A 21,928-nucleotide genomic window follows, 5' to 3' on the forward strand; every position below is an offset into this window, starting at 1 on the left:
ATTTAAAGTTATAATTGAATGTAGGGCATTGACTTAAAACTATCAAAGCTGTCAAAGCTAACGCGATAATAATGTGTTAACGAAAACTTGTTTTAACGTCACTAATTTCTTTAACGCAAATTGCTATTTTTAGGTTGTAGCGGGCTCAGTTTTAAAAGCTAGAGAGAGGATACTGGGTTTACTAGGTTTTCTAGTTTCATGTGAAACTATAAAAGTTAAGGAATCCATTGGTACCAACAATGTCATACTAGCTTGTCGAGAAAGAGGCTAAATAATGCTCCAAACTTGGCTCAATTTTGGCGAGGAAAAACTGGCATGGCCATTTCCAAAGGGGTCCCTTGACCTCTGACCTCAAGATATTGAATGATAAATGGGTTCTATGGGTACCCACGAGTCTCCCCTTTACAGACATGCCCACTTTATGATAATCACATGCAGTTTTGGGCGAGTCATAGTCAAGTCAGCACACTGACACACTGACAGCTGTTGTTGCCTGTTGGGATTCAGTTTGCCATGTTATGATTTGATCATATTTTTTATGCTAAATGCAGTACCTGTGAGGGTTTCTGGACAATATTTGTCATTGTTTTGTGTTGTTAACTGATTACCAATATAAAATATATACATACATTTGCAAAAAGCAGCATATCCGTCCACTTCCATGTTGATAAGAGTATTTAATACTTGACAAATCTCCCTTTAAGATACATTTTGAACATATAAAAAATGTGTGATTAATCACGATTAACTATGGACAATCACACGATTAAATATTTTAATTAACAGCCCTACTTAAAAAATATACAAGCTTTTGAACACTAAAAAGTCAGTCTTCATACTGTGGATAATGCTAGGTAGACATGAATAATACACATATTAGGCTAAGTACATTTTTCCATTTTCTTACATCTAGTTTACTTTTTCCTGTGACGTTCGACGTTTGTTCCTAGGTCTGATTAACCAAACTCTCATAACTTGCCAAACATGTCATTAATTGCTCCTTCAACCTGATGAACACCACCTGTTCACGAGTAGGTGCACATTCACAAGGTTTGATCATTAGCATAATAAATGCCCTCAAATAAGTTTGCCTGCCGAAGTTTTATTCACAAAAATGTTACCTGGAGTAAAAAAATAAAATAAAAAATAAAATCAGACTGCAGAACTTTAAGTCATGCTGTTGAAAGAGGTGGTATTAGAGAGCGGTACTGTGACAGAAACAAAGAGTGAATGGTTTTTACATGGAGTTAGATGCTAAAAAGAATGTCTTGCTAAAGCAAAGTGGTCCGTGACTTAGATGGGAGGCAGTCAAGGGGACATGACAGTAAAGGGAGATGGACGAGAGACTATTATACAGTCGGCAATGTTACACTGTCGGGGAGGATGTTCCCCTGGACGGCGATTTACTTAAAGACCCTGAAACAGCTGGCGCAGTGAGAGAATTAACAACTACTGAATGTATATTGCCATACAAAAACATGCCAATAAAATCCTGAAATGTACCTTACACGTGGGGGATATTTTAAACTATTTACAGTGAAATTAAGTTTGCCATCCCAAGCTTTTAATTTTACTTAAAAACCAGCATCAGCAGGAGGTAAATGTGTCGGGAAACAGCAGCTAATACGTACCTGCTGTGCCAGTTGATTGCTCAGTTACATCAATTAGGTTGATCATGTCACATAAACAGTGGTTGTTTACATACACATACTGTACTAACAACAATATGCAAACAACTTCAGTGTACAAGTCTCCAGAAGGTTTTACATCTACCAATGGCAATTATTTCTACAGTGTATTATTGGATGTCGTCCATGTACAGTACAGCGACTGTTTCATGGTTAAACGTTCTTGTGTTATGTTAGAAAAACACTGCTCAAGGCTAGATTATTGGCTACTGAATCATCATACAGTACATCTACAGACAGCAGCTCTGTCCTTGCTGCTTTCGATCACACACGGTAACGCAACGGCAGCTTGTCCAGCCAGGTCACACAACCACGTTGGATAAGCTGCTGCCGCTGACTATTCAGGACAAATGAATAGACTCACATGTGATTTAGAATAATACCGTTGTGATGCAGAATAATCCCCCCGTTGTAATAACAAAAGTCTCAATGAATTGTTGTATTCATGCAATTCAGAATGAAGTCCAGAGTCTTGGTGCACTCAAGCATTCGTGCGGCTTTCCTCATTCTCAATACTGAGCAAGTGTACTCTGTGATTATGCATGTTTCAATGTGAAGCTGAACCTAAAGCTGATATTTCCTTTCATGCAAAAGAGATTTAACAAATAAAAAGAAATGAACAAGACTGGTGCATTTTTTTCACAACGATCGATCGCGTGGTGCTGAATTGCACAGTTTGGTAAAGGACATTGATCACACATTTCTGCGGCAGACTAGAGACAAGGTCTTGATGACATTATTAAAATGGTTAGCCTGCACTTAAGGTTGGGTAAGCAGTGCTTTTTTTTTTTTAAGTGGGGTTTGGGGAACGTTAGGAGTCTTTGAGTCACCAGCTAAATTGCTCAAATTCAAGTGTGACATAAGTGTGATTATTCCGTTTTAGGCTTTAAAGAGGGGTTTTGATGGTGCTGGTTATGAAAAGGCTTTTATTTTGGCAGATTGCTGACAAAACTCAGACACAGCCCTGTGCTTTTACTGAAGTGGTCCTCATCTATGTTGGGATGAGTTTCCCAGAACAAGGTTCAGCCAGTCCAGGTGCTTTATAAGGTACACATCAGCTATTGGACTGACGACGATTTAGCCTCTGGGGGCAACGGACAATATTTTGGGGGGGGGGTTCCGGTGTAGCCAGCGGATATCCGGGCCAAGACTTCCTCCTCCATGCACATGGTTATTGCTTACAGTCCTATTAGCAACTGGAGAACTGACAATGGAGTTCAGAGACGACGTCTACGGCTAAACTCTAGACTGCGTTTCGGCCAATGCGATCCGCCTCTTTTGCTCTCCACGCGGACTCTTTACCTGCATGCAACCAAACATGATTGGTCAATACTACTCGACTACAAACGGACTACAGATGGAAACCAGAATGCTCATGATACCAACACCAACTGCCTACAGATGTTTGCTTATAGAGAATATGGTGTCCTAGGCTCGGAGTGAGACTGTGAGACTTGAAGCTTTAAGGCTGCGTTACATCAACGATTCTAAAAATAGGATCACTGACTGTCTACTAGATATTTAAGAGAGACAAGAACTGTAAGGCAGCGGTTACGTGTGATTCCTTGGAGGTGAAGAGCTCCAAGCGGCCCTCAGTCAAATGAAGATTAGCTTAATTCCCCTCTAATTTAATTCACTTGAAATGTTCCTAAGTAGAGAATGTCAAAGGAGAGCCATTGTAATAATTCGTCTCACCGCTATTGTCTCCCTTTGTACTTTACAGTGCAGACAGTTCTGCAATACTAAATCACCAACTAACATCTTCCTCGTTTGGGTCCCTAATAATCATATCAAATAGGCCTGCATGGGGCTATTTGGAGTCTGTGACATGAAACAGTCTTGGGACCTCATCTGTAAGGTTACAATGGACAGAAATGTGATTATGTTAATCGTTCACAACAATGTCGGGAATCACTAATTTATTGCACCGAATAAGAACATTTAGTTTGAAAATATGACAAGTAGTTAATGTTTGGCACTATCAAACAATCATTACTTCAGGAGCTCAGCATGCCGTGATCCATGTGCGGCACGTTCCCTGGGCACCGCTTTTCAGATTTAATTTAACACTCATCATTTATTTTTGGTCCAACTACTCAGTTGGACCAAAAATCTATAAGGTTTATAAGGTTTATAGAAGTGCTCTTACAATTTTGCATAGAAAAAATTGCCAAAACTACTTTACACAAATGGTGTACAAGAGTTTGCATGTGTAAAAGTGGTACAAAACAGGACATAAGCATTGCAATATAATATGAAGTATAATTTCAGGCATGTCACCTGCAAGTAAAACTGAACTACAGCAACAACCGGTTCTCACTCCAAACTCGTCAAATACAGCCGTTTGGTAAATGCTCCTCTGCATTGGAAACCGACGCACGGAGGCACCCTTTAGCAACAGTATGGGTGGGTTTACATTAGAGTTAGTTCTCCAATGTAAATCCACCCACGGCGTTATTCGACAGTCGGAGCAAGTGAGGTATTAGGCTATTGATAGAGTGAGAGTCTACTAAGGGCGGGCAGGAGAGGTGGTGGATGGGTCAAACAAACACAAGACTTTCAATCAGGAGTTTGTGTCTCGTGTGAAAATAAAATTAACGTAGACTTATATTGCCATGTCAGTCTTGAGTCACATGACTCATCAGTATCATCAATCCTGAGTCACGCGAGTCGTTAGTATCGTCAGTCACTAGCCAGTGAATTTGATGTCAACCAGGACCGTTTCCTAAACATAAATAAGTGGTTGTGTAGCCAAAACCTAACTTCCTGTGAAAGTGGAAGTTTATTTTTGCTGGACAAAATGTAATGAGTGTAATTGACACTCCGTCCCACAACCTCACCATCGCTGCATTACTCTTTTTGGGGGTGAGAATTGAAATAGTAACCAAATAACGCATTTTTGTTTCCCCTGGATGACAATTTGGACTCAGATTTACAGATTAAGAGGAATTGCAGCATCTAACATTGATTGAAAGTTACACTGCCCCTTTGCTTTCCCCCAGTGGATAGTGCCATACACAAAGCAGGAGAGTCACATTGTATTCTTACATTGTCGAGGATACCTAGGAAGACACTGCTACAACGACAGAAACAACATATCAGCTTTTCCAAAAGCAGCAGACAGAATCTGTATCACTAAAGTTGACCAAAGTTGACCAAAGTTGTCTTTTCTGGGGCTCTAGTCACATCCCGACTGGATTCAAGTTTCATGATGCATCTAGACTGTGTTCCAGAGGCCTTCGAGTTGTATACAACACACCAGTTCCTATAAAACATGTAGCTGCCAAACTCCGATTCTCCATTAAGTACCTGCAGGCTGCATGAGTCGATGTCAAACTGAGGCCAAAGGTGTGGGTGGATGTTCAGTAAGTCTAAAGTGTAAAGCCAACACAGGTTCAGTTCAGAACCACAAACCAATTGTATGAGTGGTTTATTAGCTTCTTTTTTTTTACCTAATCCACAAACACATTCAGAACTAATGTCCTCTACTGGTAGAACTTTATAATAACCATCATTTATAAATGGTAAATTGATAGTTAATTAAACTTAGTTAATGGTTCTCACTGTTAACAAACAACAAAATTATAATTCATTAATTAGTTTATTAATTATTAGCAATGCTATAATTGATGTTACTTTAAGAGTTTATTTTTGTACATATTTAAAATGTTATATACTATACACTTAAGTATGTGTTACTGATTAAGATATTATTTACATTGATATTTTTAACACTTTATTAATGGTTAATAATTGGTTTGTAAACCGTCTATAAACATTATTTGGATGGCTATTATAAAGTTACAACTGATGATTATAATACCTTGTTAAATGGATAATAAACACTTTGTAAAGCATCTATAATCATTACTTACATAGATAGTTAATACTGTCAATGGTTAATAATTTGTTTCTGGTCCATTTATCTACAGTATGTAATGTTTATGGATGTTTTACAAAAAAATCTTAAAGGTTTACAATAAATCATTTGGTAATCATTAAAACATATTTAATATAGTATATAAAATGTTAGGGTTAGGGTTATCAATTTACCATTCAGAAATAATGGTTATGATAAAGTGTTACCACTGTTTTGTGCCTATGCATAATCTCAAAAGATAGAGGTATTAGCATAACCACAGTTGAGATGAACCGAACTCTTCTCAATGACAGCTCATAGATAATCATTAGCAACATTGAACAGTTACACCCTTTAATTCCTTTCCTTGGATAAGTAAGCAGCACGTCTTATCTAATACGGATGTAAAAAGGATAAATTAAGCTGTCAATATGAATGACGTATTTAAGTTTCTAGCCATCTAATAACTATTTAAAATATTTCAATGCAGGAAAACATCTCTTGACTTTAATGATGGAGTTGAGTGTGTGAAAGAAGGAAAGAAAAAAACATGTTTTTCATCTGCCAATATAGCTCAGTGTGAATATAATGGGAGCACATTAGCTAAATTTAGCTAAATAAATGGTGGTTGGTGTTAAATAGGTGAAGCGTCCAACCTTGCTGTTGCTGCGGACATCCAGCCGATGCCACCGCCTGTCTGCCACGTTCACGTTGCCTGGCAACTGTAGCACCACTGTGCCAGAGCCATGGTTGATTTTCAAGGTGGGGGTCCCATCTATTAGCTCTAGATGGAGAGAGAGAAAGGGAGAGACAGGGAGGATTGGTGAGGGGTGAGATTGCTTTGAAATCATTAGATTCATGAAATATTGAGTTGCGAAGGTCGCTATTTGGAAGCTGTTGACAACCAATATTTGGTGCTGGTAGTCAAAACAGCATTGAAAACCATCGTAACTGACTGATACATGCCAAAGAATTAAGTAGTGCATTATATTATAGAGTGCACACTGGCAGTGGGGTATATATATACTTGCCAGATATTATCTCTGTATATTAGCTTTAATGAGGATTAAAGGATTGTGCAGAGATCGCCGTGATGACGTTTTTTTCCTTCACATCTCACGGCAGTCAACAAACATCAGACAAAAGTTATCACATTCTATTTTCTGACTTACTCAAATGGGAAATTAAAAGTTAATGAAGTGTTTAAGACTGCTTGTGTGCCCGGGCACCATATGTAAGGGAATTATGGGAACGCATGTCTACCAACCAGCAGTGGCCATCCATCATCGTGCATGCTGAACTTCAAAAGATCATTTCAGACAAATAACACTAAGCATCTCGGTGTCTCTGCTTATATAGCGTACTGCGGTGGCTGCAGTGACCCCTCACTTCATGCCACTGTAGCTTGTATTTAGAGACTCATCAGAACTGAGACTCAACAACATTCAAATATGCTTTTTTACACCAAAAATAGCGTGTATATGCAGGTTTTGTAAACACGGGAAAACCCAATAATAATAGGCGATGGACTCTGTTCCCATTGCCAGTAGACAAGTATGTTTTTCTGTTTTTTTTCTGGTTTGTCACATTTGACGTCACGAACAGTGAAAATGTTACTTTGGTTGCTTGTTTTTTATACTTGTTACTTATTCAGTCTCTTTTTCAAACTCTCTGGTGATTGTTGGAACAGTGGAAAGACTAACACAGACAGTTTTGATTATTTTTATTTTGTTTATTTTGAGTGAATGAATGAAGTGGGTTCTACGGCGATCATCGAGTATAATGACTGTTGTCTGACTGGAATCTGGTGGCTTTGAAGAGAGCATATTTATTTTATGTTTTTTACGTTGATAAATTATAATATTTGTCCAAAATTAGTGTGTCCACCCGGGTGTTTCCATCACTGCCATCATTTGTCCCGGGCATGAATGCCGATTTGAACTTTTCCCACTGAACACAAAAGCCAGATGTTAGTGGATGTTATTGGGTTTTTTTGCCCAGTGTGAAAGGAGCTTGAAATTCTGGACTTAAAACTGTGTCTGAAATTGGCCGGTACTCAACGGTACGGAGTACCGGCACATCTGATTTTTGTCCACATGAGTGCCCTTACATCTTTTTACGTACCGCCACCTCCTGAGTCTAGGTACGCAACGTCTGAAAAGACCTTAACTGCGTTTACAAGCACTAAGCATCGACTAAATAAATGCTCTGTATATACCATTATTGTGAGGGGAAAATGTTGATTAGAGGATAAAGGAATACATTTAAATAATACATTTTCATTATGGACTTGCTTTTGGTATTCCCCTTCTCATTATCCAATTTATTCTATAGTCCAACAGATAGCATATTTTCAGTTGGTTTTATTGTAGCATATATGCAATAATATAATTAGATTTTTTATAAATAGCTATATAAAAAGTGTATTATTATTATTATTATTATTTACCAGATACATTTATGGACAAACTGTGGAAATGTATGTTGTGTGTAATAAAATGCATACCAAAATGCATTTGAAGTGTGATTACTATATAAATATAAAAATATCCAAGATGTGTGCGATGATTATGCCACGAAACTGCTGAATTAGGCCACTGGCACCTTTTTGGGTCCAATTCAGCCACTGCTTAAACGAATAAAAGAAAACTTATAATAATAAGGTCTTCTCTAATTAAGTGTTCAAATATTGTCCTGGGTCTATTTTTATGAAGTCAAAATAATAAAACTAATTGTAATTATATTTTTCTTCCTGTTATTGCCCATCTGCCACAGCTGTCTGATTCACACATCATTTTAATGTACTGAAGTCCTTCCTAACATGACCATCCTGCAGCTGGCCATTACATTAAGGGCCGTCCCACCTTTTCATTAGTCCACACTCTGTATTTCATGTGTCAGTGAGGACAAAAAGTTAACTTATGGCAGTTTGGCATATGGCACTTAAGTCTGAGTCTGAGTCAGAGTGATGTGTTTATATTCAATTCAGGAAATGTGTGAAAAAAAAACCTAATTGTGACTGCACTGACATCACAAAAAAATATGTTGTTATTGATGTTATTAGTAATTATGTTGTTTTGAAATCATGGCTTATGTCAAGACTGCGGTATGTCTCTGTTGGCTGTATTCAATTAAAAAATAATAATAGGCAGTCACAGTTCATGTCCAACAGCTCATTGTTCCTAATTTTCCCCGCTGCCACCCTGAAGCTACACTCCCGCACACCCACTGTGTGAATTAGGGATTCAGTTCCCACTAAAGCATTTGTACTTGTGTTTCATCTTGAGGACTCCCAGATGGCACTTTCCTGGTTAACTCCTAGTCTGGCAAACTGAAGCGCTTACAGTAGGCCTGTACGCTGGAATTATAATTAACACTGAGACAAAACTCCTGTGTGAATTCCGCGAACTTCCGCACTGTGACATTTGTCTTCATGCTTGAGTCAGTAGAAGTTGGAAGTCAAAAGAAGCTGACAAGAATCAAATTCCCTTCTTACTGCTCTTCACTCCGCTGTGTGTCTGACTTCAGCTGAGCTTTCGTCATCCCTCTCGCTGCTTCTCTCGCGGTGTCGGTCTGTCTATCAGCGCGCTTTCATCTCCCGTCTCTTTCTTTTACCTCCTGCCTCGCTTCACTCTTTCATTAACTTTTTCACCGTAACTGACATTTTTACATTGTGCTGCTTTCAAATAATTCACAAGTGCTTTCGACTGACATTTAGCTTTTTTTTACAGTGCCTTTGTGAAACTACTGTTTTCTACCACGTGTATTGGGATGCATTGATTCTTAAAGGTGCTATGCGAGATTGGGAGCATTTCTATTGCCTCCGCATGGTTCTCAACATGGAGACGTCTGAACTAACAGTGCAAACAACAGCCACGCTGCTGACAGAGCTAATAGTGTTAACCTGGGAGGGAACCGGAGGGTAAACGCTACACTGCCGCAATGACGCCATCAGTCGGGACGACGTTATCAGCTGTAACCGCTGTTTGAGAGCAGTGCAGGGCGTTGGCCGTAAGCTAGCCAGGCTATGTCAACAAATCACAGAGAAGACACGTAGAGGGGGAGTGACTTCATTTTCTGCTCAGGTAGACATTACTCCACAATATCTTTATGTAGCAAATAGTTGTTTGATGCTATATTAATGCTCTTGATATCTTTGAGAGAACCTTTAGAGGTGCTAAATTTACACTGGCTAGCTTATGGCCGCTGTTCTGCACTCTCTCATAGGCGGTTAGAGCTGATAATGCCGTCCCAACTGCGGGCGTCGTCGTGGAAGTGTAGCACCCACCATTTGGTCCCCCGCCCCCACACGTTAACACTGTTAGCTCTGTCAGTGTTGTTGCTGTTGTTTGCACTGATAGCACTGTTAGCTGTGAGCCACCATGTTGAGAGCCGTGGGGAGGCAATAGAAATGCTCCCAATCTCGCATTTAGCAAATTTAAAAATCAATGCATCCCAATACATGTTATAGAAAACAATAAGTTCACACACCCAGTTCATGCATATGAGCGTACCCCACTGGCTAGCTCACGGGCGCCGCTCTGCTGTCATATGGCGGTTACAGTGGATAACGGCGTCCCGACTGTCGCAGAAGCGTAGCACCCACCCTGCGGTTCCCCCTCAGGTATCTCTGTCAGCACTTTCGCTGTTGTTTGCATTGTTAGCACCTTTAGCTGCGAGCCGCCGGATCACCGTAGTCATGTTGAGAGCCGTTGAGAGGCAATAGAAAAAATGCTCCCAATACCGTATTTATCACCTTTAATGTTTGTGTGCAACAATGTTATCACCACCTTCTCAAATAATTTCATGTTGTGAATCTTCACCTTGAGCTATAAGAAATTAGGTGTTGTTGAGTATATGAGATGCTGCTCTTCTCTAATTGCCTTGTCAAGGCTGCGATGTGCCTTTGGGATGAGTGCCCCGTTCTTCATTATGCTACCTCTCTATAAGTAAAAAAAGAAAAGCCAAAAGCCCTGGCGATGTCGTTTTTCAAGCCAAAGTGAGTGCAAGTTTGTTGTTAGCCTCTCCTTTCCTCTCAACTTTCCTTCAATTACCTGCAAGTTGATTTAGCCCGCTCCGGCTGCTAGATGAGCTGCTGCTGCACTTCAGGAACGGTCCAATTAATTTTAATATATTGGCCGGGGCCAGACAATTGACCAAAACGAAATTCAATATATCAGTTCAATCCAAAGCCTCCCTCCTTTGTTTAACTTATACTTTGTCGTCTTTAGGCTCGACCTCACTTCCCCCACATCTCGGTAACCTCATTCACACTCTCATTTACTGTCCCCTCACCTTTTTTTCTTCTTTATCTCACACGTCTCAGTCTTTCAATTTCCATTCTTCAGGCTGACCCCTCACCCTCCCCCCGCCCTCACTCTCTGGGGAATTTCCCTCTTTCTTGAACACCAATGTATGTTAACCCTATCACCCCCCAACCCTTTCTTTACAGCCGCACTGGTGCAGCCAGATATGTCGGAGCTGGCAGTACACTCCAAACCACAAAGGACCTCGGCGTAAGTCTGACAAAAAAGACCTTTTCACAGATGTACGTGTGTGTGTGTGTGCTTGGTGTAGGCATGTGCAGGAAAGTGCACGCGCACATTCACACAGCCAAAACCAGTTAAGAGGTAGATTGACCAACCGATCGTCTGGCGCGGCTAAAGAGCCTTCTTGTCAAGATTGACATGACATTTTCCCCAGAGACGAAGACTGACTTCAGCGGTCTTAGAGGAGTGGAAGGGGAGAAGTGAAGCAGCGAGAAGAGAGAGAAAAAGGAGTCAGGGGGAGCAACACAGAGCTGTAGGAGTCCAAATTAAGACAGGAAGAAGAAAAGAGGAGGATGTGGAGGAGAAAGGGAAATGGTAAAAGTAAGGGTAGAGGAGGAGATACAAGACTGGAGACTTACAGGAAGATTAGGAGCGAGTGTGATTGAGCACAAAGCCGGGATGAAGGCCAAGTTACGAGATGGCAGATGACAGGTGGGATGATGGAATGTGAGGTACATAAATGAGAAATGAACAATGCAGACAAGACAAAAGGGAGAAACAGAAGGCGATGAGTGGAGAAGAACATGATGATGGATCAAAGAGAAGGCAAATAGAAAGCAGATGGAGGAAGCAAAGGAAGAGTCGAGGATATGCTGCTGTCCTCTAACCTCATCAAAGAAGTGAGAATCAGGTGTTGTCTTCGAATTATTCATTTTTATATTGTTTTTGTTAGAGCTAACTTTAGTCAACAGTGATGCCTCCCAAAATCTGCAATGAAACAGGCTGTCATTATATTATCCAGAAACTACGAGATGTGGTACTGGAAGCCAGAGAGATCACGTCTTTCAGTTATGATCAAATAAATAACCAATACGGTTATTGTTTACCCTTAAACTGGAGTAAATGAATGGGACACACAATGATCATATCAGTAACTGGCTGAGCAAATGTTAAAAGGAATCTGTGAGAGACTTGAACAATCTATAAATCTGTGAGAGACTTGAACAATGAACAACAAATACACCCCGTTAACAAGAAGTCAAAGCTTGATTTAGCGCCATATAATTCTATTTTCTCAGAGATAGAGAAAAAACAAACGGAGATCTGATGTTCAAACATTTGTTTCAGGTTTGAGCTCTCGGAGAAAGTCTATGGGCTGCCATCAGTTGGGATGCACAAATCTGATCTGTTGGATATAAGTAACAGGCCTGACACTGACCTTATCAAGCAGACTGGGTATCAGACAGACATGACTGATCACTGTGAAATATTTTAGTATATTCTGTTCTGCTCCATTCATTGGCAGCCTTTAATGTTAAATCCAGTGTTGACAATGCCATCTGCTGTATAAGAAAACTTGAGAGGAGAGCAGCTCAGAAAACAAGGCGAGACGTCACCTAAAAATTGCCAGTTGTGTTAATGTATTAAAGAAATTAGCGGTGTTAAAACAAATTAGCTTTAACACGTCATTACCTTTGACAGCCCTAACTTTTAACAAATGATGAGGCACAACAAACAAACAGCAAAACTCAATTGCCAACCAGGGAATTCAGGGAAATCTAAGGCTCCAACCTTTCCCTGAACAGGAAAAGGAGGATGGATGGATTGATTTCCAGAATGAGTTCCATTTGCAGAGATTTGTTCAACTGTAAAGTAGAATTATCAAAAATCCTATAGCCTGTAGCAACATCAAAACATGCAGGTCATTGTCCCTCCGACTAGCTTAATAACTGTTGAACTTCTCTTTTGTTGCTAAAGTTAAATGGAACTGAACCGAGTGAAAGAGCTTCACAGAGACATACAGACAGAAACGGATGGAATAAAAGAAAGGCTAGCTCGCTGGCGAGTCTAGCTGGGGGGGCAGCGGGCTGGCAGGCCAAATGGGAACGTCTTCATAGGGGCCGGAACGCCTTTTAAATGCTCTGGGTGTACTAGGGTTAGGACAAGACTTTGCTCTTAAAGGGCACATCCACACGACCGGGCTTCTTTTCTGCTACTCATACGTAATTCATTACCTCCTACTCTGAGACAGACAAGAGGGAGAGAGAGAGAGAGAGAGAGAGAGAGAGGGAGAGAGGGAGAGAGGGAGAGAGAGAAAAAGTGTACGCTTTGTGTGCAAGGAGAGCTTGAACTCCCACAGAGTTGGGTGCTCTTAAATATGAAAAATGTCCTCCTCTTCTGACTGCCTGAGGATACACAGGAGTCAAACCGAGAGCATATGGACTGCATAAACAGCATTACAAATCACACCGCTACACACATACACCCACCCATCTCCCCCGCACACACACACACATAAGCAGTCACATATACACTAATGCCCACAGAAGTCATCCTGTGTACGAATCAGCAGGCGATGCAGCAAGCGCAGAGCACAGAGCTTCTTGAATAAACGATCTGTCAGCTAGCTAGCCAGCCCCGCAGCCGACGCATATTGGATCTCTGCATCCAGCAGCAGTTCCTATTTGAGGAGCCGTTGCAGTGCTAAGCTGGGGGGCACTGCTACAAAACAGCTCTGTGGAAATTGAACATAATGCCAAAGTGAATCCGTGTGTGCTGTTGCTTGCTAGGTCCCTTTTCTTCCATTTATATCAAGCTCTATAAAGTGCTGAGAATATGTTCCTTTTGGTTCAAGGGTAGAAAAAAGCAAACAAACAAGCACACCAATTCTTATCAGCCCCCCTACCGGCAAATTTTTTTTTTTTTTCATTCTGTGAGGCTGTTGTAATTACACAAATTTAATTTGTCTTGTTAATTTGTCTATTGATTGGACAAACGCTGGCCTCTGGCTGGTAGTCTTTGCATGTATGCGTGTGCGTGTGTGTGCGTGACAGAGAGAGAGAGAGAGAGAGAGAGAGAGAGAGAGAGAGAGAGAGAGAGAGAGAGAGAGAGGAAGAGAGAGAGAGAGAGAGAGAGAGAGAGAGAGAGAGAGAGAGAGAGAGAGATAGTCCAGTGATCAAGCAGTCCAGTGATCAAGCACCTCGGAGCAGGTCTAACGCTTCGAGCCATGTCTGTCATTTATTGTTGATCTCGCTGGACACAAATCATTACCGTGACAATCAATCTCACTAATACAGCTGAGGTGAAGAGTGTGGCATTGCTGATCAGGCCAGGCAGTCGTGATGCTAAGTGAGACCGTTATACTGCCCTGGTACCAGCGGTATCGATATAACTGTCTATATCTGACAACCTTCAAAAATTCAAGACTTGGAGAAATGATGTAAATGCCCTTTACTTACTAATATATATTTAGTGTATTCCAAAATCATTTTTATGGAGCGCCTTGGTAGCTGAGTGGTTACAGTGCAACGTCTCAGGTTCGATTCAGGCCTGGAATTGTTGTTGCATGTCATACCCCCCTCATTTCTCTCTCTCCCCCATTTCTACACCAGCCCAGTATTACTAAATGGCAAATGAATGACATGACAATTTGTAAGTCATTTTGCGAGCAATCACAATGCCGTACATATGTCATTTCACGGCATGTAGTCTGTACTGACAATGTCCGCATGAATATGTTACGCTCAGAGCGAGTGATGTAGAATAACAAGCGGCGCTCAGAGCAAGTGAGGAAGAGCTAGTGACGTAGTATAAGAAGTGAGGAAGACTGCTTATGGTGGGTGGGAGTGGAGGTGGACAGGTCAAACAAACAGGACTTTCAACCAAGAGACATTCATGTCCATTCATGAGACACGTTTTCATGTCCCAAAGTGTTGTTGAAGTCACATTCGTGATGTTAATCATGTGTTTTCCGTACTTATGTTACATACATACAGTATTTTACTTAGTTTAAGTGCTTATTTTAAACTGTGATGTTTTTCCTAAACCTAATTAACTGGTTTCATTGCCAAAATCTAACTGTGGTCGTTACCGTAGTTTTGTTGATTAAACATAACGACCGTTTAGTGACCATTTTACGGTAACTATGTGGCGTTAATTGACACGCGAAAAGCTGTTTCACAACGTGGACCCCGTAGCGCGAAATGCTTAAAGTACGTTATCATGATATGCAGAATGTCCTTAAAATGTTGTGCTATTCATACGCCTTCCCATGAGATCAGGTTGCTCTACCATAAATATGAAGCTACTGCTAGTAGTTGATTAGCGCAGCCCAGCATAAAGAATGGAAGCAGGGGAAACAGCTAGCCTGACTCTGTCCAAAGGTAACAAAATACACTTACCCGAACCTCGAAAAACACATTAATTAACAAGTTATATCTCGCTTGTTTAATCCAAACAAATACCAAGGTGTGAAACAGACAAATTGTAGATTTACAGGGGGCTATGTGCTGGACAATATTTTTGCAGGGCACAGTGGTTTCCTTGAGTCTCCTCTGTTTCCTGGTAACCTTATTGTGACAAGAAGATTCCAGGAAATCACTGCACCTGCCAAGAAATAGTCCAGTCTACCTAATCAGGCTAGCTGCCCCCCTACCGCAATTCAAGTCGAGTGAATAAGTGTATTTCCCAAAATATTTAACTCCAAAACAAGAGTACTGGGTATAAGAATGTTAATTAATTGGGCTTAAAAATGCAGACTTTGGACAAAGCTGACTGACAGGCTGTGCCAAAAAACAGTCAACAAAGTTACGGAAGACTTGTCCAAAAAAAGAACCCGGAGATTTTTGTGTCATTTTTTTTTCTTTTCATGCCATATAAGAATTGCGAAAATGTCTAGTTTTTGAAGCTTGTAGGTGTGTTACTGGTTTGGGCAACAACAATTCACTGATATTATTTAGCCTACATCAAATAAAAATCCACCATAATTGCTTTTTGACATTGCTATTCTGCAGCAGAGCTGATTTGTTTTGCTGTGAATTTAACTGATAGTGGTAAATTTGATCTTTTTAGAGTTCCATACTCTCTGCATGGATCCAAGATGTCAGAGGGTACCAAAAAATTAATCCATATGTTCAACTTGTAATTACCACCGGGAAACATTTGTGAAAGTCTCATTTCTATGCAGTCAACAATGATAAATCTGACAAGACTGGAAGGTGACATCTTTCCTCCACACAATAATTCTAACTGATTGTAACAGAGGTATAAATACCTCCTGTAAGTATAATACAGATCAGATCACCCCTGGGAAACCTCCCCTGAGGAGGTGGTGACAGGTGGTAGTGACAATGTCAAAGTAAATGCCAGTCAGACAGGTGATGGGGCAGCTAGGACAGTGCCACACTTGTCAAAAGTGTAATGTCAAAATGGAAGCAAGAGGAAGTGCTCGCTGGGGAACTTTTGGGCCATAAATATACCCGTAGAAAGTGATGTGTATTACATTTTCCTCAACTAAATCTTATCTTGACACAAGCTGGACACAAGCCATGAGTTAATAGCGGGGGATCTCCGTTTTGTCCTTCAGCCAGGCTTTTATACACATAATAAAAATAAACGTCCTCTGGTTACAGACTTACACGCGTTCATGTATTCAACATCACTGGTGTAAACCTTGTGGTGTGCAAGCAGCTTTAGAAAAACAACTGCTGGCCTGTGTTGTTATTAGCTGTAAATGTGTATTAGCTATTCTAAAGCACTAGTAGTTGATAATGGTTTCCAGCCAAACTAATGATAATGAGCAGATAAATTAGCATGCAAATACAGTTTGCTGTAAGGGTTGGTTGCATATTCACATTCTGTACCACTGTTTTACAGCAGACTCCATATACGAGCAATCCCAAGAACTGATTTGCCAAAAGCCGACAGAGTTCCTGAAAAGTCTGGTAATTATCACAAAGGATTTGCACACAAAAGCAGCTCAGTTTGGCGGGTACATTTTGTGGTTCTTTGTGTCATAGGTGGCACTTCGTGTTCACTTAAAGGTTACTCTGCACTCATGAATAATGTATCTGTACTGTATTGTTCAATGAAACTACATATTGTTCTTTGAACTGTTGCTCTATTGTGCCGAGAATTTGGATGAGCTCCATGCATACAAATTTGCAACAGGAGCTTAGCTTGGAACAAACCGGCTCTGAACTGTTAACCAAAATGTCTGTCGTAAGCTTAAAATGCCTTTATGGAAATTTTAGGCTGCAAAACTTCGTAAACTGTGTGATCCTATCATAAGATGGTTTGGGCCTACCAATTAGGCCTACTTCTGGCCAAGTCTTGGGGTATGGGGTACAACACATGCGCAGTGTAACTGGAGAGGCGGTCTTGCGTTGCGATCGGTTGCGGTTGGCTCAATTTCGTCGAGTGAAGACCAAATTTCACTGCGCATGTGTTGTACCCCAAAGATATGACGCGTTGATGACGCGTGACATCTCCTCTTTCCACCCTCCCTGCTTCCGGCGCCCTTGCTCAGACCACACCCATCTTCAAACTCAACCTTCATTTTGATCTCAACTACATCTGTAAAGTTTCGTGACTGCATTTTTCATGGTGAGCGAGTCAAAACAACAAGGCAGAAAACGGTGGAGGGTCCGTGTGGATACGACCGGCACCCTCACATTTGAAATCCAACGTGGTAAAGACTACACATACAGTACAGTATGGAAACACTTCGGTCGGTCGTCATTCTCATCTTCGTGGTCAAATCGGCCGACGCTACAACTGTAAAGCACCCATACTGACATTTATGTTGAATGTATTCAAAAGGCCCCGATGGAGCTGACCATGGATGTATAAAGAGAACGGAGCTGATGGGAGAGCTAGCGAAGGACTTGGCGAAGTTAGCGGAAGTATACACGTGTGACTAGATCTGTTTTTGAAAATAAAGTGTCAACAAAGGGAACGGTATATACAAAATACATATATGGAAATAAGGTTGACTGGATTAAATTCACCAGAAGTATAAACCATTACATGTGTTTTATAAATTAACTAGAAAATACCACTAATTTGTGAGGGAAATGTCTTTATCCTTTAATTTTTGAGTGGCTGGAAAAAATTTAATAAATAAATGCATGAAAATGACAGATATATTTGACTTCAGGACATCTCTGACTACATACATGCTGAAAATCAAACATTTTTACCGTATTAATTTAGATATTTTCCAAAGTAAAAGTCCCTAGAATTGTATGGGTCAACTTTTTCCCATCGTCTAGTGTTAAAAAAGTTAACAAAAACCACAATAAATCGTAGTATCAAATCACAATACTTAAAATCTTAATATATATTGAATCGGCACCCAACTATCATGATAGTATAGAATTGGGAGATAGGTGTATCGTCGCAGCCTAACACCTGGCAAAGTACTCAAAAGCGTCTGTGTGGTAGTTCTCGCTACAGTAGGTGTCTCCAGGACCACATTTTGCCATGATGACACACACACGGACTCAAAAGGTAAAAACAATATTTACCTGGTGGAGAGAGTAAATGGATTTAAGGGAACATCTAATGTCCTGATCTTACCTAGAACACCAGAGGTCATTTAAGGTATGACTATTATTATGCCCTATACGGGTACACACACACACACACACAAACTACACCAGCTCTGCGTTATAACCATGTAATCTCTTCTCCCCCAGCATCCGCAGATTGGATGTAATACACGGCTATGCTTCCAGTGTGTGTGTGTGTGTGTGTGTGAGTGCCTTACACCTCCTCTGGTCTACACAGCAGGGGTGGCTTGGTACAGCTGCCCTGCGGCAGGATAAAGGGCGGATGAGTGGGCGGCTTTGGAAAAGCAAACCAGCATCTCAATAAGAAGCTGAAGGTCTCCGTGTGGAAATGTGTCTGTGAAGCGCTGGGAAATATGATCAGGCTGAATGGGAAGCATCCCTTAACAAGGCTTAATAACAAGGTGAACAACGTCTCGCACACATACAAACTCGCACATAGCGATATGCTCAAAATGAAAATTCCAGAGGCATATTAGTGGCTACAGTCTCCTCTGCTCCTTCAAAGCCACATTTCACCTCTCTTTCTCTCTGACTCCATCTCTATCCTGAGAAGTATAATTGTAATGCCCTTTTCAACCTGCACTTTCAACCTGAAGTCATGACCTCACATTGTACTTTCCAGCACATTTTGTGTGTTTACACTACATTCCTGTTGAGATGAGCTATTCGGTTCATGGCAGTGTTTGACTTGTGAGAGAATCAACCCATTTTGTCGGATTCCTCTCGTAATTACGCATCAATCCAGTACGGCTCTTTGAGCGTCAACGCTAGCACTGGATGCTTGAAGCTGTGTTTTTAGGTTGAGCTTGAAAAGCATTCCCTGTTCCCTTGTGCACCGCTAATCACATTTAATCAAAAAGTTGTTGCCGTTGTAGAGAAGATAAATTCAGATTATGGTCAGAGAAACTAACTCTGTGTCACCTTAACGTCTTTAAAATAAACAGTGGTGCTCCATCAATGTTGTGCTTTTTTTCCGCCTCCTGCTCTTTGTTCTTCACGTTATTTGTTCACATGTTACACTGATGATTGAGGCTCACTGTTTCAAGCTTTATTAGTTATTTTTGTTTAAGTTGTGTTAACTTTTGACTCGTATATGCCAGTGAGGCTAACTGAAAGAACCATTGATATTTTTTATAGCATTTTCTTTTAATATCATATGTTGAACTTACAGTGTACAGTAAACAATACTTTCCTCCCTTCTGCCTCCGTCTCTCATATCTAATATGCTTTGAAGAGTCATATCTGTATTTTGTATGATTAGTGAAGTATACAGCCTGTAGTATAGGCAGGCTACTGCAATATACGGTGCCAATATTATCCTTTTTATTAAAAAAATCAGACGTTGGCCATTCAGTGTTGTTCATATCTGATATGATGGAGTTTCATCCTAGACTGCGCCTGGTGAATATGTTTTCTAATAATATTTGTATATCAGATGGCTTTGTGCATTAGGTGTCTAAGCAAAGAAATCCTTTGCTGTGTTGTGTGGGTGGATTATACTTTAACAGTCTAGAAAAAACACCTAAACCTGCCTTACCTTGCCTAAAAGAACCATTAACTGTGAAATAATTATCATTAGTTATTTAGGAAGTACTTGTTGTTCAGGAAATGTTTGTTTCATGAAGGATCATTCTGGTTCTCCCCCAAGCTTATTTCAAAGAGAAAATAAAAGTGTAAACGGTAAAATTATTGCTGTGAAATTGTGTTTGTTATAAACATCCATCACAGTTCACACACCAACATACTATCTACTACTACCATAGTAACATTCCGGGTGTGCTCACTTTTGGTATTTTACCTCCTAAAAAAGTGTTTATATAATCTGTCTACAGTTTATTTACAACCTGTCTGATCACTTGTGCTTTTGCCCAGGTGACAATCTGCCCCGGAGGCCAAGAGGAACAGTAGACCGAAAAGACCCAGCTTCATTGCATATCACTTGTTTTTGGTAATTTGATTAATTGCACATTTGTTATGTTAAGTACAACATAAACTAAGGCATGTCCTGTATTATTAGCTAATGTTGTGAACCTGTCTTGTATTATATTCCTAAATGGAAAGGTTGTCAATATAAAAGAGATCGGAGCGCGTGGCCGTTTGCAGTGAAAGTGAAGACAATCCACAAGTGCCTTAAACTTGCATTCTTTCTAACAGCCAGCAGGGGGCGACTCCTCTGGTTGCAAAAAGAAGTCTGATTGTATAGAAGTCTATGAGAAAATGAGTCTACTACTCACTTGATTTATTACCTCAGTAAACATTGTAAACATGAGTTTATGGTCTCAATCGCTAGTTTCAAGTCTTCTTCAATACAGCATGATGTTCATTTAGTAAATTATGGTCCCATTTAGAGTCAAATAGACCAAAAAGCAGGGCATGCTTTAGGGTGTGGCTATACCTTGTGATTGACAGGTCGTTACCACAGCGTCGTCCGCATATGCGTCTTACAACTTTAACCCTTTGTTTTCAGTTCATGAAAGTTAGATGTAACACTGGTCACCTAAAAATGTCTTATTTAGCGATCGGTTGTACCGAGCTCTACCCTCACTTCTGGTTGCAAAAGATGGAAACGTCCAAAAACCAAGAGGGCGACAGTCAAGATGCCGTACTCGATGCTTCAAAAGGGCAGTCCACAAACCAATGGGTGACTACGTCCACTTCTTATATACAGTCTATAGTCCGGAGCATGTGCCTGTTCGGACCGGGCTGACTGCTTGGTACCCGGAAGTGCTGCTTGCATTCCTGTCGCAAACTGCTCATCACTCGTTGACTCCAGGGAAAGAGATGAAGAAGAGTTCAGTTCCATTGTTACTATATTCAGCATCCAGCTGCAAAAGTGAACTGCAGTCAACGAGCTGCAGCCTGTAAATGCCTGCTAAAGCCTTGAAACATGTCAGTCCAGAGAGGGGTGACACATCACCCTGTGCGTTACAGTGGGAACATCCTCAATGCCATGGAGCGGTCCGTCAGCCCATACTGGCATCCAGTCCAGGGTTCAGAAGCACACGCCGGGGCCACCGTCGGTTCCGTCAGGACAGCTGAGGTAGCAAGTGTCTGTCGCCTGTCTGTCTGTCTGTCTGTCGCCCCCCCAGTCCAAATCCATTATTGCCCTTAGCTTACAGTCCTTAAAAATTGTCACAACAAGCTAACTGTTAACTGTTGCGTTAGTTAATATGCTACTGTATTCATCTATCACGTTACTGCTAGTTCGCCCCACTTGCATACATAGAGTGGTAGAGAATTGAAGATGAAATTTGGAAATCATCATTGGCCCAATGCGATGTCAATATTGTATTCTTCTGGTTGTTGATTGGTAACTACCAAAGGGAGGATATCTTCCCTTGGAGCGTAATTTTGTGTTTTTTGGCCAATCACAGATTAGCATGAAAGAAATGACATGCATTGAATTGATAGAAGAGGTCCTGTCTCAAGGGAGGACAGCATGACCCTGTGAGCAACCTCCTCCGCCTCTATGCACCAGCCTCCACTGATGCACATACATACTTGAATGCAGATATATTAAGCTCCAGCACAGTCTAGGCT

At 40.8% G+C, this 21,928-nt stretch overlaps 1 protein-coding gene across 1 annotated transcript in view; it reads right to left on the minus strand.

Annotated features, from left to right (window-relative positions):
- Positions 1-21,928, minus strand: part of LOC141783216 (neural-cadherin) — a 335,373-nt gene that overhangs the window by 72,329 nt on the left and 241,116 nt on the right. The window contains exon 28 of the mRNA XM_074660373.1: positions 6,204-6,331. Within this exon, the coding sequence (XP_074516474.1) occupies positions 6,204-6,331 (128 nt within the window). The remainder of the gene's footprint in view (positions 1-6,203; positions 6,332-21,928) is intronic.

This window comes from Sebastes fasciatus, chromosome 2, assembly GCF_043250625.1.
Source record: "Sebastes fasciatus isolate fSebFas1 chromosome 2, fSebFas1.pri, whole genome shotgun sequence".
Classification (NCBI taxonomy): Eukaryota; Metazoa; Chordata; class Actinopteri; order Perciformes; family Sebastidae; genus Sebastes; species Sebastes fasciatus.